Below are 23,095 nucleotides of genomic sequence, written 5' to 3'. Positions count from 1 at the left end.
ACAACTAGAAGATTATGGTGTTCAGACTAAAACAATTGAAGTCAAATGTGACAATAAAAGTGCCATTGACTTATCAAAGAACCCAATCCAGTACACTAGGATGAAGCACGTCAGCATAAGACATCACTTCATCAGAGATCATGTACTCAAGGGAGAGATCAAGCTGACCTATGTCCCAACGGATGAGCAGCTTGCTGATATCTTCACAAAGCCACTAGCTCGTGAGCAATTCAACATACTTAGAGAAGCCATTGGTATGTTTAACCCTCTTCAATAAATTCCAAGTGTAATATGTGATATATGCATGCTGAGTTGATTACCATGCTGAGTGATTTATGCTAAATCAATATCTATTACATGCTGAGTAGATATATACGCTGAGTGGTTATCTTAAACTGAGTGACTAAGCACACGAATTATTCCTTTGCGTAGAACTGACTACTTAGAACATTAAACGTTTAGAATTCTTAACACTGAGTAAAAGATCCGTTGCACAAATTAATGCTAAACACGCGAATTAAATATCCACCTAGGATGACGTAAGCGTAATAATTAGAAAATACATGCGCCAATTGTGTCATAAATGCCAGAATCTTTATCGGTTGAGTATCTCGAGGTCAAACGGCCACCTCAACGCTTCAGATCAACTCGACACCTCTATAAATAGTGGACGAATTCCCACTTGTACCTCTTTACACTCGGAAATTTCTGGTATCCAAATCCTCTCACTTCTAAAAATCCCAAACTTCTCAAATTTCTCTAAGAATCATGTCTAACGATTCTCAGAATGTCTCCGGTGCCGGTTACGACGATAACTGCTCCGATGAAAACCCTCCATCTCCTGCTCAGCAGGAGTATAGTGAGACTCCCACCAAGTCTCAAGAACCTAGTCAGCGTGACCACTCTAAGGTCATTACACCGAGCAAGAAAACCCAAGCTGACCAAGCTACCTCTTCGAAAGAGAAACAGAAGCAGGATAAGGGAAAGAAACCAATGGAACGTACCTACTCCCTAGTGTACAACAGCGTAAGGGGATATAAGGTTGACCACTCCCACTAGTTCTCGCAGGGATTTGTGAAAGCTGAGAAACCCTTCTGTGAGTGGATCTCAAAGAACGGCTGGACCGAGCTGTTCTCGACTCGAGAAGCCACCTATCCTGAGTTAGTGAAGGAGTTCTACACTAACCTAAGAGCTGCTGATGATAAACGGGACTACATGGTCACCAAGGTTCAAGGGAAGGATATCTTCATCAACCCTTCTTACCTTGCCTCACTGCTAAAACTGAAAAACGAAGGAGCTAAACTTAGAAAATCAGGTGACCAAGATAAAATTGATTATCCCGCTGAGTTTTGCAAACCTGCCGGTCTTGTTGGGGAAATCTCGAGCACCTCCATGGGTCAGAATCAAAAGATGGCCCACTATATACTGACCAATTTCCTCTTTCCAAAGGTCGAACTTCGAGCAGTGCTTCATCTGGCACATGCTGAACTACCAGTCGATCAACATGCCAGTCTTTCTAATCGGTGGTTTTCAACGGAGCACTGGAACCCTTAGGTTAGGCTCCCTTATTACCAGAATCCTCAAAGATCACCAGGTGAATTTGGTTGAGGAAATTAATGTTTGGGGAACTGAAATTACCGCAGCTGCATTGTTCGGCTTGGTCTACGACCAACCGATTGTCCCTAAGAAAGGAAAAGGGGCCATTGTTCAGGAAACCGAGGGGATGCTGACCAGAGAAGGAAAGAAAGTGAAGAGAACTCAAGCTGACAAGCAGGACAGAAAAAGGAAAGCTGTTCAAAGCTCTTCCAAAGACGCTGACGCTCCACCGAAAAAGATTCAGTTTGTATCCAAGGGAACTAAGCCTCAAGTTCAACAAGGTCAGGTCGGACCTAAGTCAGCAGAAAACCTTAAAAGGCAAGCTGAGCCTGAGGAAGAAGAAAAAGAGGACACTCCTGATCAACCACTGAGAAAGAAGAAGAAGATCTCTTCTGGGTTAAGTCCTATCAATGCACCTCCACTTGACGTCATAATCTCTGAAGACTCTCATTTTGCATGAAGTCAGGGCATTGATCTTGATAAAAATCCCACTAACCAAGATGAAGAAGAATTGGGTGGTCAGTTTAATACTGATGAGACAGTAGATGTTGAGCAACATGAGACATCAAATGTTGAGCAACATGAACCAACCAACACTGAGCAGGTTGAAGAAGAAGCTGAGCCAACAGCAAATGATCACGCTGATCAAGGGGCAACTTCACCTACTGACTCAATTGAGTCCATTCCTGATGACCCCTTTCCTCCAAAGACTAAGAGATTAAGGAGACTTAAGAAGAAGGCTCATAAATCCCTAATGATTGACCTTATGGATGACTCACCACTGCGGGATCCGATCACTGATCTCTCTGATATGCAGTTTAAGTTTTTCTCCAATCCCACTGAGTCTCCTCCAAGAGAGAACCAGGAAAAGCAAGCCTCTGTTTCTCAGCCTAAGGAACATGCCGACTCAATTGCTACTCTAAGCCAAAGTGATACCGAGCAAGTGCTCAAAGTTCCTGCTCCTCAACATACTGAGCTAGCTAAGGAAACACCTACTCAGGTCAGTGCTGAAACACCTCAACCTCCTCAAACCAGTCAGCTTCAGCCTAACTCTGAGCAAATAGATAATTCTGCCGATCATCCTCTCCCACATCCTCAAGTGCAGAATATCAACCAGTCAGCTCCTGCTGGCAATCTAAACTCAAGTCCAACCGCTGATCATGCTGGCACTTCCAATAATGAACTGAACCAAACACCTCCTCCATCCGGTTCCACTCATACTCCGGCATTTGGGTCAAACATTGATGGATCCTACAACTACTTGCATGCCACTGAGTCTGGTCGAAGAATAATTGACTCAGCTCAAGCTCTACTCCAGGACCTCCATCAAACCAATGCCGACGCCGCTGGGTCAGTTCCTATTGAGCCAACTCAACTTTTGTCTGTCACTCAGCTTCTCACAGAAATCAAAGGTCTTAAAGATCTTCTGAGTGTCATGACATCACTCCAATCTCAACAGCCCAAGCAGGAATCAATAACAAAGTTGGCCAAACTCCAGTTGACAATGGTCAATCACATGAACTCTCTCTAGGGTCAATTTCAAAACCTGTCAGCTGCGAACTCAATGTATGCAACTTCTGCTGAATTTCATCAACTCTTCAACTAACTTCACGCTGAGCAAGCCAAAACCAACGAGCAACTCTCTTCCTCCTCCCAATGCTCCATTGAGCAAATTAGTGAGGCTGTCCGTCTACTCAACTTGAGTAAGGAAGAGATGGAAACTGACCAACTCAAGACAAATGAGCTTCTGCAACACTCCCAATCCATCTTCAAACATGTGCGTCACTCGAATGCTCAACATCAGTATTATGACTCGGCTCTACTTAAAATGTTTCATCAAGCCTATGCCATGCTAACTGACAGTATCACCTAGGTTGGGAAGTCTCAAGCATACCTTCTAAGTATGCTCAGTGCCTCGGACAGGGTTCCCCGTCCTGTCTTGGATGATGGTGGTCCTGTTTTTGATGGTATAAATGAAAGCATGCGCAAGCTTAAGACATTCTCTGTACGGTTAACTCGTGCTGCCCTCAACGACACCTTCATTCCTCCTCCACCTGATGCTAGCAAAATGGGGGAGAAAGAACAAGCTCAAAGAACTCAACATACAGGAGAAGCATCTGGAAGTCAGCAGAAACAAAAGGGAAAAGCCAAAGAGCATTCTGTCCAGATCAACTACAAGAAAAAATAGCTTGACTAGGATTGCTAGATTTTGCTTTTAAAACTTGTATTCTTTTCCTGATGTATTTTGTTGTGCTGACCATTAATCCAAAACTATGCATGCATCTACCTTTTTTCAAAAGTGACTAATCTTATGTGATGCTTACTTATGTTTTGTGCTAAACACTTAACGCATCTTCATTAAATCAACTGTGTTATGTGCTTACATTGCTTCATGATTGTCTGTTGTGTTGATCTATAAGTTGACCTCTTTTATATGTCTTCTTAACTAAAACTCATTGAACAAAGATATACTCAGCATACTCTGATATCTAAATCTTCCGCAGAACTTAACCGAGTTAAATAGAATATGTTCCATGAGCTGACCTATTTCTGAAAACTGACCTTAGACTTACTTGATTAAACCTTGAAATGTTTAAAGTAAAACTAAGTCAGTAGCTCAACCCTTATGGGGGAGTATCTTGAGAAAAACAAGGTCAACTATCATGAGTGAGCTCAACACTGAGTTCCTAACTAAATATTTTTGCCAACATCAAAATGGGGGAGTTTGTTGAAACACCTTTCCACATGATTTTGATTTGACAAAATTATTTATGTAAATGATAAAAATATTCTAACACATTAAATTTAAATGCTTTAATTTATTCACACTAATGTGTTTGTTCAATGTTGAGTTAATTTGATTTAAAGACATTAAGATAAAAAGCCTAAAGGCCCATAAGAGGAAGTCAAGCCCAAGTCAACAGATCAAGACCTCACGGCCCAAGAAGACAAAACGCAGTCGTTCCAAGCAAAGCACTAGCTCAGCATGAAGAAGGATCGAGAAGCCTTCTATCAATTGCTTCAAGATGAAGCTGCTGAGTTGAACGACAAGAAGTACAAGTCAGCGGCAGAACAGAACCAACTTAGAGACAAAGTATTTCTACTTTGGGTAAAGCTCAGAAGGCACAGTAAGCTGTCTGGAAGACTTTACTATAAATGTCGAAACATTCTGTTCATCTGACGAAAAGCTGCTGAGCACTGCCGTAAACAGAAGATACAAGAATCTCATTGGCCAACGACACTGAGTACGTCCAGAGTGAAAGCGACAGGAAGCCATTAGCCTCCAACGGTTATTTTGAAATTCGAAATCATCGGTGCTTGAAGTGTCACTATAAATAGGCCTTTCAAATGCTTCATTCAATGCAGATCTTCAATCAAGTCGAAACGCTGACCAAATTCATACTTGAAGTTCTGTGAGAAAAGCAAAGCAAATCTTACACCAATTCCAATCATTGTGTAAAAGTCTAGAGTGATTTTATTCATCTAAGGTGTCTTAGCAATTGTTGTTTAGGACAAACACTTATCATTTCTAGAAGAATAGAAAGGAGAAGCTGAGTACTCGGTTATAGTACTCAGCGGTAGTTATAGGAGTGAGTAGAGGAATAGAGGAAAGTACTCTTGTATACTCAGCTTCTGTTGTAAAAGGTTTCGTGCTCTACCTTTAAAGAGCTCAGTAGAGGATTCAAAAAGCTCGGAATGAGTTCCGGGGACTGGACGTAGGCGGAGAGGCCGAACTAGGATATGTCTGCTGAGTAACATATTTCTAACCTTTAAACTCCTTTATATATTGCTTGCTATTAAAACTGACTAAGTAACGAACTCACGCTGAGTTGAGTACACTAAGAAGCTGAGTTCAGGAATAGACTTAAGTGATATCTTCTGACTCAAGGAAAGAAGCAAACTTAGTCACCAGTTGACTAAGCTTGTGTCTTAAAACTACTTAGCGCCGTTGTGTAAACCTTTTCTCAAAGAAAAGAAGTCAGCCTTAACGGTCAAAATTTTAAATAGTTCCTATCCCCCCCTTGGAACTAACCTTGTCACGTTATACGGGACCAACACGCACGACTAGGAAAAACATGAAAAATGAAGAGAAACAATATATATTGGGACGAGATTGCCGGAAAAGGTTCGCCTTCTTCCTCCTCTTCCGTTCGTCGTTCGCCTTCTTCTCCTCCTCTTCCTATCCCCGCCATTCGCTTCTCCTCTTTCTCCTCGCCGTTCGCTTCTCCTCCTCTTCCTATCGACGCCTTTTGCTTCTCCACCTATTTGAGTGTGCCGCCGTCGCTTCTCGTTCTTCCTCCTCTTCCTATCGCAGCGTTTGATACGTTAGAGTGATGAAGTTCTGTTTAGGAAGAAGATGAGGGCAAAGATGAAAGTTGTCTGTTGAAATATGTTAGTTTTGTAAAAAAAATTGAAAGAGGCTAGAAATGTAAACTAACCCCTTAAAAGGGGCTAGTTTAGTAATTCTCCCTTATTATTTTGATTAAACTAAATAATTAATTTATTTTAGGGTTAATTTCAAAAAAAAAAAATCCATGTGGTTTCACGTTTTTATAGATTGGTAACTATGTTGTTTTTTTGCCCCGAAATAAACCTTATAGTTTGCGTCATTAGTAGAATAAGGTAAAGTCTTTAACACCGTTAAACTGCAGTAATATTTTTCTGAAAAATTGATTTTTTTTTTACTTTTTGATTTTTTTTCTCTTCTTCTTCTTTTTTTTTTTTTTGCTGGAATTCCTGATTTATGAAATTCTTGATTTCTGGAAATTTCAGAATTCTGGAATGAACTGGTTAAAATGTTGAACACCCCTATATACAACAACTGGGAAATTTGGTTCTGGGCATCGGAAAATGCATCCTGTAATGAATTTATACTTAGATGAATCGACAGGTAGAACAATATGGTCAACAACCTCAATTACTTTCTGCAACATGTTATTACTCTCCAATAATAACTGCTCAAATTGATCCTTTTGATTTTTCACATCAGCAAGATCAACCTCCAATTTTGGAACTTGTTCCACAACAATAGAAAATTTAATTATCTGATCACTGCTTTTAGAAATAGTAGATTATTGTTGTCGTAATTCAAGCTTCAACTTCTCAATCTCTGAGTTCTTTTTATCGGAGTAAGTTTCAAGTTTTCCCGATCTTGAACTAGTCCTTTGCCTTTCTTAACCGCCAAGGACAATTTCTCCTTAAGAAAAAGTGATTTATCTTCAAATCGCTGGAGAGCTTTCTGCATAGCGTCTTTGATCATTAGAGTTAGGCAGAGAAAATGAAAGATAACTAGAGGAGTGAGGCTGCAACTGGTTTTAGAGAGAGAAAATAAGAGTTAGAGCATTTCTAATGCAAGCAATTCAAAAAATTGCTAAAACTTAACATATTATCCTAAAATATATTATTTTATTTTTATTCTTATTTGCATCACTTTTAACACTTTTTTTAGAAAATGCTCCAACGGTAAGCAACTCCAAAAGTTATAACTAAGGTTCCACGAATCATTATTTTATTTATAATGTTTTTTTAATTATAAATATTGTCATAACAATGCATCAATAATAGACCACTAAATCATTTTTTTATATTAAAAAGAAGGATAAAGTAGGAGCGCCAACCAAGTGGATGCCAAAAAATAGCAACATTACGTAAAAAAAAAACTAAGTAACCTTAGTTACTCCAGTGGAAGACACTCTTCTATGCACCATCCACCTCATAAAGCATCATTCCAAGCATCCCCCATTAGAGATGCTTTTAGAGAGAATAAGAAATGAGGGAGAGATGAAGGAGAGAGAAAATGGTGGACGTGATAAGGACATAAAAAGTAATTTCATATTAGATGAGTCAATTTTTTACTTTTAGAGATGTCAAATTGCTGACACGATGCGTTGACCGGTCACAATTACTAGAAGTACATTTTAGTGGGAGGCTACCAAAAGGTTGTACAGTTTTGTGTGTAAAATTGAAGATTATACACCAAATTATGAAAGATGATAAAGATTGTACACCATAATATACTTCAGTAAACAACATTCAATTTACAACAGGCAAGTAAAATATCAAAACTCCTAAGAGTTCTATACGCAAAAAAAAAAGGTAGCCTTTCTATTTCCTTCGTCATGTGATTGCACCCAAATGGGCGTATTTCATGGTATCCGAGACTCAAAGGGTCTAGTGATCTAAAAAAGGAGTTGGAAGAACTCATAAGCAAAAAAAAAAAAAAATCAAAATAGATCAGGGATAGGAAAAAAAAGACTAAAGGCGTATTTGGTTGAACAATTATTTGTTGTTTGCTATTTGTTGTTTTAAAAAACTGTTTTCCAAAAAACAGAGATTATATGCTTTTATAAAAAGCTAATATTCGGACATAAAGGCAAACAGGAAATGTCTAACTAAACACCTAAATCTCTTGATTTTAAAGTGAAAAGGAAAACATGAGGAAAAAAAGGAGCAACCAAACACCCCCTAACTGTAGGAACGTTTTACCATTTGCATGTCTAGATCCTAGCTTCATAGACCATTAGGCAACCAAAAGAATCCCTTTGAAACTATATGAAAGTGGGTGAAACTCGCAAAATGTGAAACCAGAAAATGATCAAAACTGCCTGAAAGTGGGTAAAACTAACTTTCGCATGCTTGAAACTGTTTGAAAACGTGTGAAGCTCGTGATCGCCACGCTTAAAATCGTCTAAAACCCATAAAGAAACAGCTGAAACTAGGCTGTAGTTAGAGTGAAACCGCATGAAATCGAGTGAAATGCGTGGAAACAGGGGCAATTTTAGAAAGGATCCTATAAATTGTCTGAAATCATTTGGAAGAGAGGTTAAGCTAGTGATCCTTGTAATATATAATAATAATAATATTTATAAAAAAATAATATAAACGCTTCGCAACTGTCGGTTTTTAAAAATACAAAACCTAAACCGTTATAATCAATATATACAAACGCAACTGCCTCCATTGGTTCGGTTTTTCCAGTTCGAATTTTCGGTTTCCGATTTTGACCGATTCTTTTGCCCCACCCCTAAACGGAACACAATTGTTCTTTGTCATGTTCGCATAGGCCTGATTAAAGTTGTTTTGTATTTGCGGGATATATTATATAGGCATTGTTCATTCAATTTTTAGTTTGACAAGTATGTTGTCTCACTGCCAGCAAGCTTGCAATGTAATTATTCAATGTGATAATGTCCGCCGCCTCTTATGCTATATAAGGTTAACTGTAATGCAATCTTTCTCGATTAAGAATCATTTATGTGCTTTTGGTTTGGTGGTTCGAGATAATAATGGTCTTGTAGCTTTGTCGGGTGGTGGTCCTCTTGGATTGACAATTTCGGGTATACATGTAGAGTTACGTGCTATTTTAATTTCACTCAAGATTGTTCGGGATTCTGGATTTCATTCCATGTTAATGGTTATAGATTCTTTATCTTGTATTCATCTATTGCGCCAAGATCAATCAACTTCAAATTGGTTGGGTGTTATTGTTTGTGATTTCCTAGAAGTGGCAAATTCTTTTGCTACAACTAAATTTATATATGAGAGACGTCAAGCGAATTCAGTGACTCATAATTTAACGGCTTGAGCTATTTGTCTTTCTCAAATGGAAATTCTAATTGAAGATTTCTCGTTTTTTATTTTACCTTGTATTCGTCGGATTGTGTTTCTTCTTCTGTTTAATTATGTGGCTGGATTATATATATAAGAAGTTGGGTGGTAAAATCCGAAATGATATTTAATAAGGGTAATAATATAATTTTGGAAACTTAGTGGGGATTATCATGTAATTTGATAAAATTGTGATTTGTGTGACTACAGTTTTATTCACATTCGTTAATTTAAATACATAAAGAAAATAAACCGCCACTATCTGCAATTCCGAACTCCGGTGCATCTGCAACAACCAAACGTCTCTCTTCCGCCCTCCTACATTGAACTTTGCCGCCCAAATCCCTGATAATTCAGTAATTTATTTCTTCAGGTTCTTAACTCTCGTTTCTTATCTCTTTCTCATTTTCAATTTTGGTCTCTGCTGCAATTCATGTTTTCAATTTGTCAATTCTCTTATCGAGTTTTAATTTTGATTTATTACCTTATGAAAAGAAGAAGGTGAGAATGTGTAGGAAGTAAAATATCCAAATAAAATTGATTATTTCATTCTTCATTTCCAAATTTCTGCCCGTTTTGTTGTTCTAATCTATCGTTATTCTCTCCCTTTGTTCCTAACACGATTTTTATATAATAGAAAAACAATATATGTTATAGTTTCTATATTTGCAGGGGTGAGAAATGGCTAGAAAGTCTGAAAATTTTTCTACAGATTTTCTGATGGGAGGGGCGGCAGCTGTGGTATCGAAGAGTGCTGCAGCTCCAATCGAGAGGGTAAAACTTTTGTTGCAGAATCAGGGAGAGATGGTCAAGAGAGGCCACCTCAAAAAACCATACATGGGAGTTCGTGATTGCTTTGGTAGAATCTTGAGAGAAGAAGGTCTATTTTCATTTTGGAGAGGTAACCAGGCCAATGTCATACGATATTTCCCTACTCAGGTTCTTCTCTTGCTCTCGTGAATATTGCCCAGCCTTTCTGCCCTTGCACCTAATTCTTGTTTACTGTGATAAGGAGTTGTTTCTGCTAGCTCTTCTGCAATTGCAATTTCCCAACTCATTCGTTCTTTTGGAATTGTGGGTACTTTCCCCCAATTATTGTCAATTTTGTGTTTTGGAGTTTGCATTTGCCATGATTAAATCTTCTATTCTGCTGGTTGTTGCATTAAGCTCGATGTGCTGTCTTATTACTGAGAAAAATATTGAAGTTAGTGGACCCTCGTATATACACTTGAGATTTTGGAAATTGGATCAAGTGGTTATTAATGAGAACTTCTAATATATGAACTTTTATGTGGATGGAGAATGATTAGTTGCGGTATTTATATGAAATATTTTATCTCAAAATGTCTGAGCAAATAACTTTTTGTTTGTAAAGCTTTATGTTTTTTTTTTTGAAGATTTTGTCTTATTAGAAGGTTATTGGCTGGAATGTTTATGATTGAATTTGTTTGAGTAATCTTTATGTTAGGCTGTCAGGCTAGCATAGTGAACGGGACTAAGAAATAAATTGGTGTTTTGGTTGATATGTGAAGCAATACTGCATGGAAAAGAAGGCTTGATTTTGGGTATAGTTCACATCAATTTTTCTTATAAACTTATTTTGTTTTAGCTCACGGGTTTAAAGTCAAATTCAACTGAAGCGAAGCGACTAACATGAGGAGATGTTATCTCAAGAATTTGAAACATGCTGGATTAGTTGCAAGGAAAAATAATGGATCAGTTAATGGATATAGTAGTAACTTCCATATAAAAGGCAATAGAACTGTAAGAAGAGAATGCCGATCAATCACCAACTGAAAACCCAGACTCTCAACAGAGTTTCTCTTTAATTTCCTTTACTTTTATTTTACTAGTTTTCTGTTCATGTCATTGTTGAAATTTCCGTATAATTTCAGTTGTAATCCTAGTTTTTTCTTTATCCCTATATCAAATTCCAATTTCCTTATGTTTTTAGGTTTTATAGTTATTTGGTAAAGCTTTTCAAGTAGAACAAAAGAACCTATTTATTAATTTAGGAACCTCATTTGATTTTATAAGTTAGAAGTTTTGGAATACAATACTTGTATCCCCGGCATTCTCAAAGAAATTTTGTTTTTAAGGGCCAAGGATAACAGGTATATTGGTCCACAACATATACCTGATCCTAACAAATTTCCAAGCTCATCACTTCGCTTAACTATGTTTGTAACAAAAACTTCCTTAGTATCACACTTTCCATGATTTTTACATTGCTTGTGAAACTCCCATAAGCTGTTTTTACTTATTTGGGAAAAGTCATTAGTCAGTTGAGTTGAACTTTGAACAATATCATGGACTCTGCGGCAGAATCAGTCCATGTGGCATGTGTTGGAGGGAAGGAAGAGCTATCATACTGGAACAATATGCTAGATATGGTTCATTGGTAAGAACCAAAGGAGGGAAAGACTTAATGGGCTAGATCGGTAATGTGTCATCAACTATCCATGCATTGTTGTTCCTATGCGGACAATAGATAACAGCCTTCTATTTTTAGTTGCAATTTCTATTTTCTTTCATGCCATTGGACAGTCCCACTTCCTGAGGATATTGCACTTACAATGGATCCAAAAGAGAAATCATGAGACCTTTTCGACCTGTAAAGAGACTATCTAAAAGAAAATAAACGCCACAGTCAGCCATTGAAGCAAAGACAAGGTGGGAAAAAGAGAACTTGTACCTCCCCGTTTTCATGTTAATATGTCCAAGAGGAAAGAGAAGTCCTCAGAATTCAAAGTCTTATTTCTGTAGAAATTCTGATAATTAGTTTGTCAGATGACAAATTGGTGTCTAGAAGATGGAGGAGGTGCTCAAGAGTTCTTTTGTTGTATCCAAAACTGAGGTCCAGTCTGCCTGTTTTACTATATTTAAGTTAGGGATTGTCTAGAGACACTGCATGTTTTATCATTCCTTATAACCGGGTATTATTATTTTTTTATGTTCTTTTTCCTTGCATAATCTTTTCCAGTGGTGCTTTACATGTCTTCCTTCTTTGGAAGCTCACTTGTTCTTTTGTTTACTTTCTGTAATCTATTTCAACATTTGGTTAATGTGGACAATCTTTGACGTCCTTCAGTTTAGTGCTAGAGCCTAGAAGGCCAACTCAAACAGATTGAGCTGAATTCTCTTATGTAGGTTTTTTCTGCCTATGTTCGGATAGAGAGAGAGCATCTGTGCGACCCTAGTGCTATATTCTATCCAATATTCTACAGAAAGGAACATCAAAGGGATTGTTGGATCTTTTCATTTAGTCTGCGCTTTAGTTTGATAACTTTGTTATTTTGAGTTATATCTTATTGTATGGTTCCATTATCCTATTGTGATCTTTGCCTAATTTAATTACTGAAACAGATGCTCGATTATCCTTAGGCTTTCAACTTTGCATTCAAAGGGTACTTCAAATGCCTTTTTGGACGGTCAAAAGAGAAAGATGGTTACATCAAGTGGTTTGCTGGGAATGTGGCTTCAGGTAGTGCTGCTGGAGCAACGACTTCATTGCTCTTATATCATTTGGATTATGCACGAACTCGTCTAGGAACTGATGCAAGAGAGTCCCACACTAATAATCAAAGGCAATTTAAAGGGTTACTCGATGTGTACAGGAAAACCTGTGCAAGTGATGGAATTGCAGGGCTGTACCGGGGATTTGGGGTTTCAATCGTGGGAATTACTCTCTATCGTGGCATGTATTTTGGCATCTATGATACCATGAAGCCCCTCATTTTGGTAGGACCTTTTGAGGTAAGTTCCTTATTTGGTGTGTGAAACAGGTATTATGAGTTCAGTAGCAACTGGATTTGCGTCATAACCTCTTAATGAAGTGTGATTCTGAGCTCTTTCAGTGATATGTTTGTTTTATATAGTAAAGTTATCGTGTTGGTGAAGTTAGTTAAAACCAAAGTCATTATCATGTTCAAGATATCTTATTGTGACAAAATATTCTCCCTTTGTTAATGTGTATAAAGTGTCATGTGTATGCAGTTTTCTATACCATTGTTGTCTGAGTTGAAAATGGTACGTGTATCCTCACAAAGTCTAACATTTGTGTAATTTGTAGGCAAATTTCTTTGCTAGTTTCTTGTTGGGTTGGAGTATCACCACAGTATCCGGGGTCTGTGCATACCCATTCGACACCGTGAGACGGAGAATGATGTTGACTTCTGGGCAACCCTTCAAGTACCGCAATGCAATGCACGCATGTCAGGAGATCATTCGCCATGAGGGCTTCAGAGCACTCTACAGAGGAGTTACCGCAAACATGCTTGTTGGCATTGCAGGTGCTGGGGTGCTTGCAGGGTATGATAAACTGCAGAGAATTGCACTGGTTCGTGGTTACGTTATTGAGACACAAAAAAATGTATTAAAGTGAGCATGAAGTTTGCAGATTCATAAATTGATTCTTGTGCACTGCCATTGGCAAATTTGTAAAAAACAAAAACAAAATATACAGAGTGAAAGAGGTACATAGCAAGTGTTTTATAATCGCATTTCCCTCGTCTTTTTTCTTAATTTCTAATTCCATTTAGCAGAACGAACATTTCAAATTTGCTACCTTTCTGCTACTTTCCTTATAAAAAAAGAACTCAAATTTGCAGTTAACAATAGAAAGTGGTATAAATTAAAAACAAAGAAGCTAAGCCAAAAGCCAAAACTTCTTATGCCGCTTAGTAGTGATCAAGTATCCTCCTAGCTTCTTTCCCTTCCTTCTTACAGCAATAGTCATGCATGAAGAATTCTGAATGCAATAATCTGCAGCTCCTCCGCCGCAGCCATTCCTCCTCCTGCCCAACCGCCTTATCAGCCGCCACATTATTGATCGTTTTCTCTGCCCCAATACGAGCAATGACACCCGTCGTTGTTTTGCTTCTTCCACTATTATCGGACCCTTTTCTTTCCCTTCTCGTATACCTATCTCTACTTCCACCTGTATCGATCATAGAATTAGAATTATATTATCACTCTCTGAAATGAACTTAGCTTGGCGTTCTGCACTAATTATAACTTACCCCAGGCCTTTTACTTTGACACAAATTTTTCATTGAGTGGAGAAGTTCATATGCTCTTAAATTAGCCTTCTTCATATTGCAATCAGAGCCTGCATTGAAAAATTTAATTTCCTTAATATGAATTCAGAGGAAACACTAAACATAATTAAGGTGCATTAACCTTAATTACCTTTTCTTTTGGATGAGTTATTGGTAACATAGAGAAGAACAATAGTATCTTGGGATTGAATAGTATGAGACAAAGCCCAGTCAAGAGCTCCCTTAGCTTGAATGGTGGAGTCTACAACCACCATAACCTTGTTAGCATTACCCCCTCCAATGTTCTCCATTCCATTCCCCAAAAACTCCACCCTCTGTTCATCATTCTCACCGGACTTGGATGACTGTTTCCGGTGAAGAGACGACGGAGAACGAATCCGAAGTTTAGGCGATCTGCTGCGTGATGAAGCCATATCTTTGAGCAGAAATTTATTGGTAATTAAAATGAAGAATGTATGATGAGAAAGACATGTGTATGGAGACTTACTTATATGCATAGAAAAAAGAAGCATAAATGATAGTAGTGCCGTCCTGGTTGGTGTTTAATTTTGACTTTTAATAATAGGATTGTTTGGTAGTAGTGTTTTTCCATGATGTGGGTGGCCTTTTCGTCAACGTGCTTACCATGAAGATGTATATATGGCATCCATGTTTCCATGATAGAAATTAGAATACATTCTCTTGTTGTATAATTTAATAAATGTTTCCACACGATTGTTTCCGGATCACTACAAATTCCTTCACTCATGTACATAATTTAGTTGCTGATTTTGACTTCTAGGAGACAGTTTTAAGCGATAAAGGTATTACCAATATTATTTGATATTTATTACATTTAATTATTCATTTATTAAAAGAAAAATCAACATTTACTAGTTAAAATTATCCACATGGTGTCCTCTCACACAAATCCAATCCATGATGAATAAATAGATAAATTTTAAGCCACATTATTTACTAATATAATGTAAAAAAAAATTTCTTAAAATTTGGAAAAATCACTTTTAAAATAAGTTATTTATAACTCTCCGAAAAAACAACTTTCACAATTTAGAAGAAAAGCTGATGTTAATAAAATTTCTAGATAAAAATAGCTTTAATTTTCAATTTAATTTCAAAAAATAACCTATTAAATTTTTTGTGGGAAAAAATAACCCCAACTTGTAGAACTTTTGTCATGTATTTACGTGACATTTGTCTGTTTTTTTTCACTAACATTTTTTCTTACAGATTGGCCCAAACTAGCCCTCTATAAAGAATAATAAATTGTATAGTATCTTGCATATGATATCTCGCATCTAGAGATGACAATATGTATGATATATGTTGGTAATCTCCTACTCACACCCTTACCTATTTATTATTAGAACTAACTAGCCCGTCCTACTATCCTCACTTGCATACATTTTGAATCTCGTTCTTGTTTCATTTAATTTACGAGTACTCACGGATGCCCGTACCCGTTAGGAATCAATAAATATATCATATAAACTACAAATTTAATAAAATAAATATTCCCACAAATTTAACAAACCATTCACAAATCTAACACAAATTCAAAATTCAAACACTTCACTCAAATTAACAAAAAAGATAAAAGATACTTAACATAAATAGCTTAACTGATGATATATGTGTATATAAACTTCTAATGGAGAGTCTGAAAGTCTTGTTAGATCTTCCTGGTTTGACCTGTAAAACAGAATCAACGGCCAGAGAGGGGCTGGAGTCCAGCAAACATGCTCTGATACCTAAGTCAGTAGATGCTTAGGAAGGGTTGAAGAGTAGGACTAGTTGTAAGTTGTTGTGTTAACGTAACATAGGATGTGGCTAAACCTGTCTATTTATAAGGTCGTGCCAAATCCTTCATCTCATAAGAATCCTTTTAGTATTAGGAGTCATTCTTCTACTAGAAATCTGGCTTTATGAGAAGTTTTATATGATGTTGAGTCTTTAACTTAGCCGCATGAGGTTTTTTTCTAAAGGAGAAACATTTCATGGAAGCGTACTGATAGATCCAGAGGCTATTATTGGGACACGTGGTAGTTGATCTGAAGGTTCTTAGGATGCCACATGCCTGGTATCATTTTGTATGATGTCATATATCCCCCATCTCTTCTGAACTCTTGCAGGGCTTAATAGACATAGGAGAAGTAAAATGGCTTCTTCGGCCTTCGGCTTGCCTTTAGTTATCTCTGCCTTCGATCATAACTTTTCTCTTTTGACATCTGTCATTTGTATTTATCTTGGAAGTTGTTTCTTATCTTGGCACGCGTTATCCAGATGACCTATTTTAACTAGCTTCATTTTTATACTCATGAGAGATCTTGAAACGATAGCTAATTTTAATAATTGCTAACATTTAATATGTCGCCTTCTGAGTTTTTGTCCTTTTTTATTCGTCTTCTACTATAAATGTTATAGAGTAACTCTTCTTCTATTTCTACTACTTTCGCTTCTTGAGAATTTCTTTCAACCTACATTTCCAAGTTTACCTCTGCCTTATTTTTCTAGTAAGTTTCCTCATTCCTATTTTCCTTCCTTTCAATTTTCTATTTGTATTTGCAATATGTCATAAGAAACCACGAATTGAGGAGGGCAATGATTATGGGGATGTGAAAAAGGTTATCATTCCCAAGCTTTGGAATTATGAGCAACCTTCCACCATAAATGACCTCTCCTTGACGGAGCTGGTTTCTAACTACCCGAAATTCGCGCACTTGGGTTTCTCTATCCCTTCTCCTCATTAGGTGATAACCAAGGCACCGGAAGGGTATTTGGGTTTCTTATAAAATTTTCCTGGAGAATGGAGTTCGTCTACCTTTTTCTTCTAGTGTTCTAAATGTTCTAAACGAGTTTGATATCTTCCCCGCGCCTTCCCCAAATGGTTGGCTAGATTTGCTTGGAATGGTGAAGATATGCGAAATTCTGAACTTTGATCTGACTGGATCTTTATTTTGTCACATATAGACTCCTTCTATAAGGCCAAATGACGATTCTATATGGATATCAAAATTACCCTCAAACCAGCTTTCCTTCATGTGGGATAAATCTTCCAATAATAAGAATATTAAACCATCCTGGTTTTGGATTTTTTTGCTAGAAGACGAAGAAGGCAAACCCTTAGAAGGGGATATATATCCTGAAGGGTTCCCTTTCTGATCCTCCTAGAACCCCACGCCCATGAACAAGACTAACTGGTATGAATAGCCCCTTTGTCACCAAAGGAGAAGCATATCCAAAACTTTTGATAACAATTTGGACTTCTCCTTCACTAAGGAGGAGCTAAGGACTCATTTGACTAGGAACATCCCATTTTTACTTAAGTCTGCTAGAGGAACCATTTATATAGTAGCGATTGAGGTAGTGTTTGGACATACTATAAGACTATGGGTCCTTATCTTGTGCAACAGCTCCATTGTTAATCCCATTAACAAGGTTAGGTACATCGCCTAGTTTAGTAATTTACTTTTATTCAAAACTTCCCCTTCATCTACTTCCAAAGCTATTACATACTCTAATTCAATTGTAGGCTCAACTACGTTTCCTTTCTTGGAACTATTCCAGCTAACCATACCTCTATCCAGAATAAACATGTATTTTGTGTCATCATCTTGATCTGTTTGATGACTTGTATTTAAAAGTCTCCAACCTTCATATTATCACCTCCATATACTTGGAATATATCTTTAGTCATTTTTAAGTACTTAAGAATGTTCTTGACAATAATCTAGTGACCATCACCCAGATTGGCGTGTAATTGACTTGGCATACTTAAAGCAAAAGCGATGTCACGTCCACTGCAAAACGCTTTTAGCACTTTGTTAATGTATGTGGACTGGCAGAGGGAAAGAAGTCTTCTCGGTCCATCTCTATAGATCTTAATCCCTAAGATATATGGTGCATCTCCCAAGTCCTTTATGAAGAACTTTCCAGATAACCAAATGTTAACTGATTGTAGCATAGCTATGTTGTTCCATTAGTAGAATATGATCGACATAAGATACTAAAAAAAGACCGAGCTCCCACTAGTTTTCTTGTATACACAAGCCTCATCATCGTTTTGCACAACACCAAATTCTTTTATGGTTTTATTCAAACATTTATTCCAACTCCTAGTTGCTTACTTAAATCCATATATGTGTTGGTATGCCCTAGTTCACAGGCATTGGTACTTGCAATTTGTATTATACCTTGAGTTATTTTGTATACATTCACTATTTATGTCACATCTCAGACGAGGTCTTAGGTCCATTCTACTTTCATTTTTGTGATTAAGTTAGCCACCTCCCCAAGACTTGGGGATTCGTGTTTTAGTAGGTAGAGGAGGCATTGTTCGCCACCCTATCATTCTCAATTGAGGAGACAAAATCTATTTTTTCTTAGGAAAAATCAATTGAGGAATGATACAGGTCATTTAAAAGAATGTGCTACGAAAGGACAGTCAAATAATAGGGCTTAATCAGGAGGCAGGCTATAAACAGAGACTTTTTCCGACCCTTATGATGAGACTATATTACCTGCGCATAATTATTGTAGGTAGTTTTTTACGTCATGTCCTATGGGAGCACGAATTAGGATTCGAACCACGACTTCGAGCTGTAAAATTATAGTTTTCTTAAAGTGGTCATCGGTCGGCTAAGCTCGGTCGATGATTGATCTTTTATCCGAAAACTCTATTGTTTTATATAAACAAACGGTTGAAACTACTTCTACCAGGTCCATTGTCGCTGGTCGGTGGCGTGAACGGTTTCTAAGAGTTTAATTTCAAAATTTACTGCCTAACTCAATAAAAATAGGAATATACTTCATAACCGGTGGTTCCATCTACCAAGATGCCAATGCAGGGCAAAGGATAATTATCTTTAGGACAAGCTTTATTGAGATCAGTAAAGTTGATGCACATTCGATATGGTCCGCCTGGTTTTTTCACGAGGACAAGATTGGTTAACCATAGGGTATATATCACCTCTTCAATGGCATTTGCCTTTTTTAGCTTTGTTATCTCTTCTTCTACGGCCTTTTGGGTCCATGGTTTCATTTCTTCTATGCGACAGGTGTTGCATCTTCCACCATGTTTAACTTGTGAGTTATAACATATGGGCTTAACCCAGTTATAACTTCATCTTCCCATGCGAAGACACCTTCACATTCATCCAAAACTTTAGTAATGGCTTCTTTCACTAGTACAGAAATGGCCTATAGCCACGACTTATTTGCCACGGTTCTGTTAGAAACCGTGGCAAATAATGTTATTTGTCACGGTCATACAAGGAACCGTGGCAAATAAGCTGTTATTTGCCACGGTTCCTTGTAGAACCGTGGTAAATAACATTATTTGCCACGGTCCGACAAGGAACCGTGGCAAATAATAGCTTATTTGCCACGGTTCCTGTAGGAACCGTCGCAAATAAGGTGTTATTTTCCACGATTTCATACAACCATGACAAAAATTACCTTATTTGCCACGGTTGTTATGAAACCGTGGCAAATAACACTTTATTTGCCACGGTTCCTAACAGAGCCGTGACAAATAATATTAATTCAATAATCCATTAAATATAATCAAATGTTCATTTATTTAATCTAATTAATTTATTTAACTAGCTTATTTAATAATTTGTGAATTTTATAACTTAAGTTATATATAGCATATATATAAAAAGAATTTTCAAAATTTAGTTTAAATGAAATTTGCACCATTTTAGACGTTAAGGACAAAATTGCTCCTGACCCAAAACGTTAAGGGTATTTGTGCACCTTAACCGAAATATATATAATCAAAATTATATTAATAGTTGATGTATTATTGAAAGTATTTTATATTGTTTGATGCTTTATAAACCATAATGGCATTTATTTTTCAAGATAACAAACTTGAGATAATTGAAAATGAAATAAATAGAAATTTGAGCTAATTAACTTAAGTCAATTAAGTAAGAAAATAATCTAAACTAATGAAAATAAAATGATTTAACTAATTGAGTAATTAAAAGAAATGGTTGAAGTTTGGCCGAAATTGATAAGAATGACTTAATTTGTGCAATTTAAGACTATTACAGCCAAATTAAAATATGTAAATTAAAATAAAATAAGATAGAGGGGTAATTTTGGGATAAGGATGATTTAAGTATAAATTTGTCTATTTAGGGTTCATGGCCTGTTTTTGCACACAACAGCCGCACTCTTCCTTTCACTTCATCTTCTTCAATCAAAAGAGTGAGGAGCAGGAACCATGGTCGACCGCCATTCACAACCGCACCGTTCCTCCTGTCGTTCGCCTCTGCTGTCCTCATTCCTTCAGCAGCGCCACCATCCTCGGTTCGCTGTGCTTGAGTTCTGATCGAATCCGCCGTTTGGCGTCGTTTCCTCCGCCTCGCCCAGGCTGACGGCCTTCTTCGTCGCAGCTTCTTAGAGGTCTGCTTGCCAGCATAGAGGCAAGGTCCATTTTCTTAGGTTCGTGTTTAGTTCGACATGCATCTCCGTTTCTTCCCTGATTTTTTTTTATTTTTCCTTTCCTAAATATGGAATTGCGTGCCTATTTTCAACAGATTTGAGAGGAAAAGGTAGAAGCTCAGACCCGATGAAACGAGGTAGATTCGGTTTGAAATAAGAGAAAGAAGATGGAATTGTTGATTGCTGGTTTATTAGGTTTTTTTTAGTTTCTAGTTTTTGTAATGTTTTATTAATTTTTCCTGAAACATTTATACAATACCTATAATCAAATCAAAAATCAGTTTGCCTGAAACATTTTAAATGCTGGTTTATTAGGTTATTTTAAATGTTTTTTAGTCCAAATATTTGTGTGTATATTAATGAAGTTTCTGGTTTTCTCCTTCATCGTGTTGTTACACTCTTGAAGGTAGTTTGACTTAATACAAACGCTGTATAGTGATAAACAGAAAATTACACGATTTTAGATATAGTGTGGACAACATTGTCTCTTTTTCTGAGATTGTCTTATTTGGTGCATTTTTTCTATTTGCTTTACATCTTTTATTTTATTGATGTGTATTATTTAGTTATGCTTGCCATTCGCAGTAGGCAATGGATCGCCGAAGCTGGAGAAGAAGAAAAAGGAAAACTCTGAAATAGTATATGGGGAGGAAGAAGCAATTGAAAAAACTTAGGGTGAAAGCTGAGAAGGTTGCAGAAGAGAAGATTGGTTCCCAACTTGAGCTACTAGCTTCAGTTATGTATCAAAGCTGTAGTGAGTAACTAAGTAGCTCGCAGTTTTGTTGAAATTTTTATCAAGTGTATTGAATAGTTGCAAGGCCTTCATAGAAAAAGTTGAGGGTTTAAATCTCTCTTTTAGACTTGTGTTGTTATTCAATGTGAACTTCAGGAATTGCTATATTTGAGACTTATTCGTGTTTGGCTGTTTTGGTGATTGTTAAATTGTTTGATTTTGTTGCGATCAGTATGGGATTTTTGCTAGAATTTTTTGTTTCTTAATGTGCTCTGGGGTAACTAATGTCGTTTACTATTAATTAAAGAGTAGGAAAAAAAATAAAGCAGGTTCAATTTAAACCTGCTGCTGTAAAATTGCTAAAAACAATAAAATTAGAGTCGGTTGTTCGTAACAACCGACTTTAATGTTATTATCTTTAGCCATGGTTGTTATAAGAACCGACTCTTATGGTCAGAGCATTAGAGTCGGTTATTACAAACAACCGTGGCTAAAAACCCCTTTAGCCACGGTTGTTTATAACAACCGTGGCAAAAACGTAAGGCATTAGAGTTGGTTATTTGTAAAAACCGACTCTAATGCCCCTTTGGCCACGGTCGAACAACTGTGGCTAAAGACACAAAGCATTTGCCACGCCCTCTATGGTCACGGTCATATAACCGTGGCTAATGATGGTAAACGACCGTGGCCATAGGCCATTTCCGTACTAGTGTTTTATCTCAGGTTTTAACCCCTTGACGATCTATACTTTCTTTCGAGTGGCTATTACCAAAAGTTCTATTTCGCCAAGTGATATTGTAATTGGTTCATCGTCATCTTCTTCATCTTCTTCTTTTCCTTGTGGGCATATTACTAGTGATGCAGAGTAAGTCTCATGTGCCACTTTTTGACTTCCTTTCATCATGACTCCACCCTTATTAGTGGGGATGTAGATCGTCAAATGTCAAATGGAGACTAAATCTTTAGTTTCTAAAAGGAATGGTCTCCCCAAGATGACGTTATATGCCAATTGTCCATCCATGATGGAGAATTCTAGATCAGCTTTACAGGCCTAGTCATCATTCTCTATCTTGCATTCCAACATCACTTGGCCCTTGGATTGTATCATATATCCAGTTACTCCCAATATTTCTACGAATAATGGCTCGATCCGTATGGGATCCACCCTCTATTTGGCGAATGCCCCTCTAATGATAACATTACACGAACTTTCGGTGTCAATAATCACTCACTTCATCCCATCCTTCAATTTACTAGAGCATACATATATGGGGAGGTGGTGTTTCCTCATTCAATGAATGACCGATTGAGCGAATATTTATTGTTAGTCTGTGGAGATGTCTTGGTTCTTTTAACTGGGGTTAATACCCTATTCCATCAGCTATAACGTTTATAATGCCTTTTGACTTCTTTTTGGATCTAACTTCTGTTTACCCTCTTCTAGATCCTGAGGATTTTGAACGAATCTGTCTAGCTTGCCTTTTTCTATCAACTTTTCTATTTCCTTTGACAACTCCTAGCACGCTTCTGTATCATGGCCATTGATTCTGTGAAATCAGTAGTAAGCTTTGGAGATTTTCCCTACATTCTCCCCACCTTTAGTGACGAGATATTGAATGTCTCGTTTATATTGGCTCTTTTC

General features: G+C 37.2%; 2 protein-coding genes and 1 long non-coding RNA gene across 7 annotated transcripts; 2 read left to right on the top strand and 1 right to left on the bottom strand.

Annotated features, from left to right (window-relative positions):
* The first annotated feature begins 9,446 nt into the window (after positions 1-9,446).
* On the top strand, positions 9,447-13,706 carry LOC136233724 (ADP,ATP carrier protein ER-ANT1). Of its 4 annotated transcripts, none has more exons than XM_066023439.1 (5): positions 9,447-9,577; positions 9,877-10,105; positions 12,589-12,688; positions 12,822-12,960; positions 13,277-13,706. In XM_066023439.1, exons 2-5 carry the CDS (start codon positions 9,886-9,888, stop codon positions 13,586-13,588), a joined length of 771 nt encoding a protein of 256 aa, XP_065879511.1. In that variant the 5' UTR covers positions 9,447-9,577; positions 9,877-9,885; the 3' UTR covers positions 13,589-13,706. The 4 variants fall into 4 exon arrangements, with proteins under 4 accessions (XP_065879511.1, XP_065879507.1, XP_065879502.1 ...); XM_066023435.1 differs by having other exon boundaries at positions 12,571-12,688; XM_066023430.1 differs by having other exon boundaries at positions 9,877-10,143; positions 12,589-12,960.
* On the bottom strand, positions 13,706-14,730 carry LOC136233747 (uncharacterized). Its single transcript, XM_066023446.1, has 3 exons — positions 14,395-14,730; positions 14,226-14,314; positions 13,706-14,143 (listed from the first exon to the last, which is right to left on the bottom strand). Exons 1-3 carry the CDS (start codon positions 14,675-14,677, stop codon positions 13,853-13,855), a joined length of 663 nt encoding a protein of 220 aa, XP_065879518.1. The 5' UTR covers positions 14,678-14,730; the 3' UTR covers positions 13,706-13,852.
* A 5,702-nt stretch (positions 14,731-20,432) lies between these two features.
* On the top strand, positions 20,433-21,648 carry LOC136203284 (uncharacterized). Of its 2 annotated transcripts, none has more exons than XR_010674796.1 (3): positions 20,433-20,701; positions 20,816-20,857; positions 21,306-21,648. It is a non-coding gene; the product is annotated as an uncharacterized lncRNA (long non-coding RNA). The 2 variants fall into 2 exon arrangements; XR_010674785.1 differs by having other exon boundaries at positions 20,433-20,720.
* The last annotated feature ends 1,447 nt before the right edge of the window (positions 21,649-23,095 follow it).

The sequence above is a fragment of the Euphorbia lathyris genome, chromosome 1, assembly GCF_963576675.1.
Source record: "Euphorbia lathyris chromosome 1, ddEupLath1.1, whole genome shotgun sequence".
Classification (NCBI taxonomy): Eukaryota; Viridiplantae; Streptophyta; class Magnoliopsida; order Malpighiales; family Euphorbiaceae; genus Euphorbia; species Euphorbia lathyris.
This window is presented reverse-complemented; position numbering and strand designations above follow the sequence as displayed.

Excerpts from the sequence above, each read along its gene's own strand:
- LOC136233724 (XM_066023430.1), top strand. The coding sequence starts at position 9,886 with ATGGCTAGAAAGTCTGAAAATTTTTCTACAGATTTTCTGATGGGAGGG. Across the intron at positions 10,144-12,588 it reads TACGATATTTCCCTACTCAG|GCTTTCAACTTTGCATTCAA; the intron begins GTTCTTCTCTTG and ends GATTATCCTTAG. Across the intron at positions 12,961-13,276 it reads TTTTGGTAGGACCTTTTGAG|GCAAATTTCTTTGCTAGTTT; the intron begins GTAAGTTCCTTA and ends TGTAATTTGTAG.
- LOC136233747 (XM_066023446.1), bottom strand. The coding sequence starts at position 14,677 with ATGGCTTCATCACGCAGCAGATCGCCTAAACTTCGGATTCGTTCTCCG. Across the intron at positions 14,315-14,394 it reads TAACTCATCCAAAAGAAAAG|GCTCTGATTGCAATATGAAG; the intron begins GTAATTAAGGTT and ends TTTTCAATGCAG. Across the intron at positions 14,144-14,225 it reads GTCAAAGTAAAAGGCCTGGG|GTGGAAGTAGAGATAGGTAT; the intron begins GTAAGTTATAAT and ends TGATCGATACAG.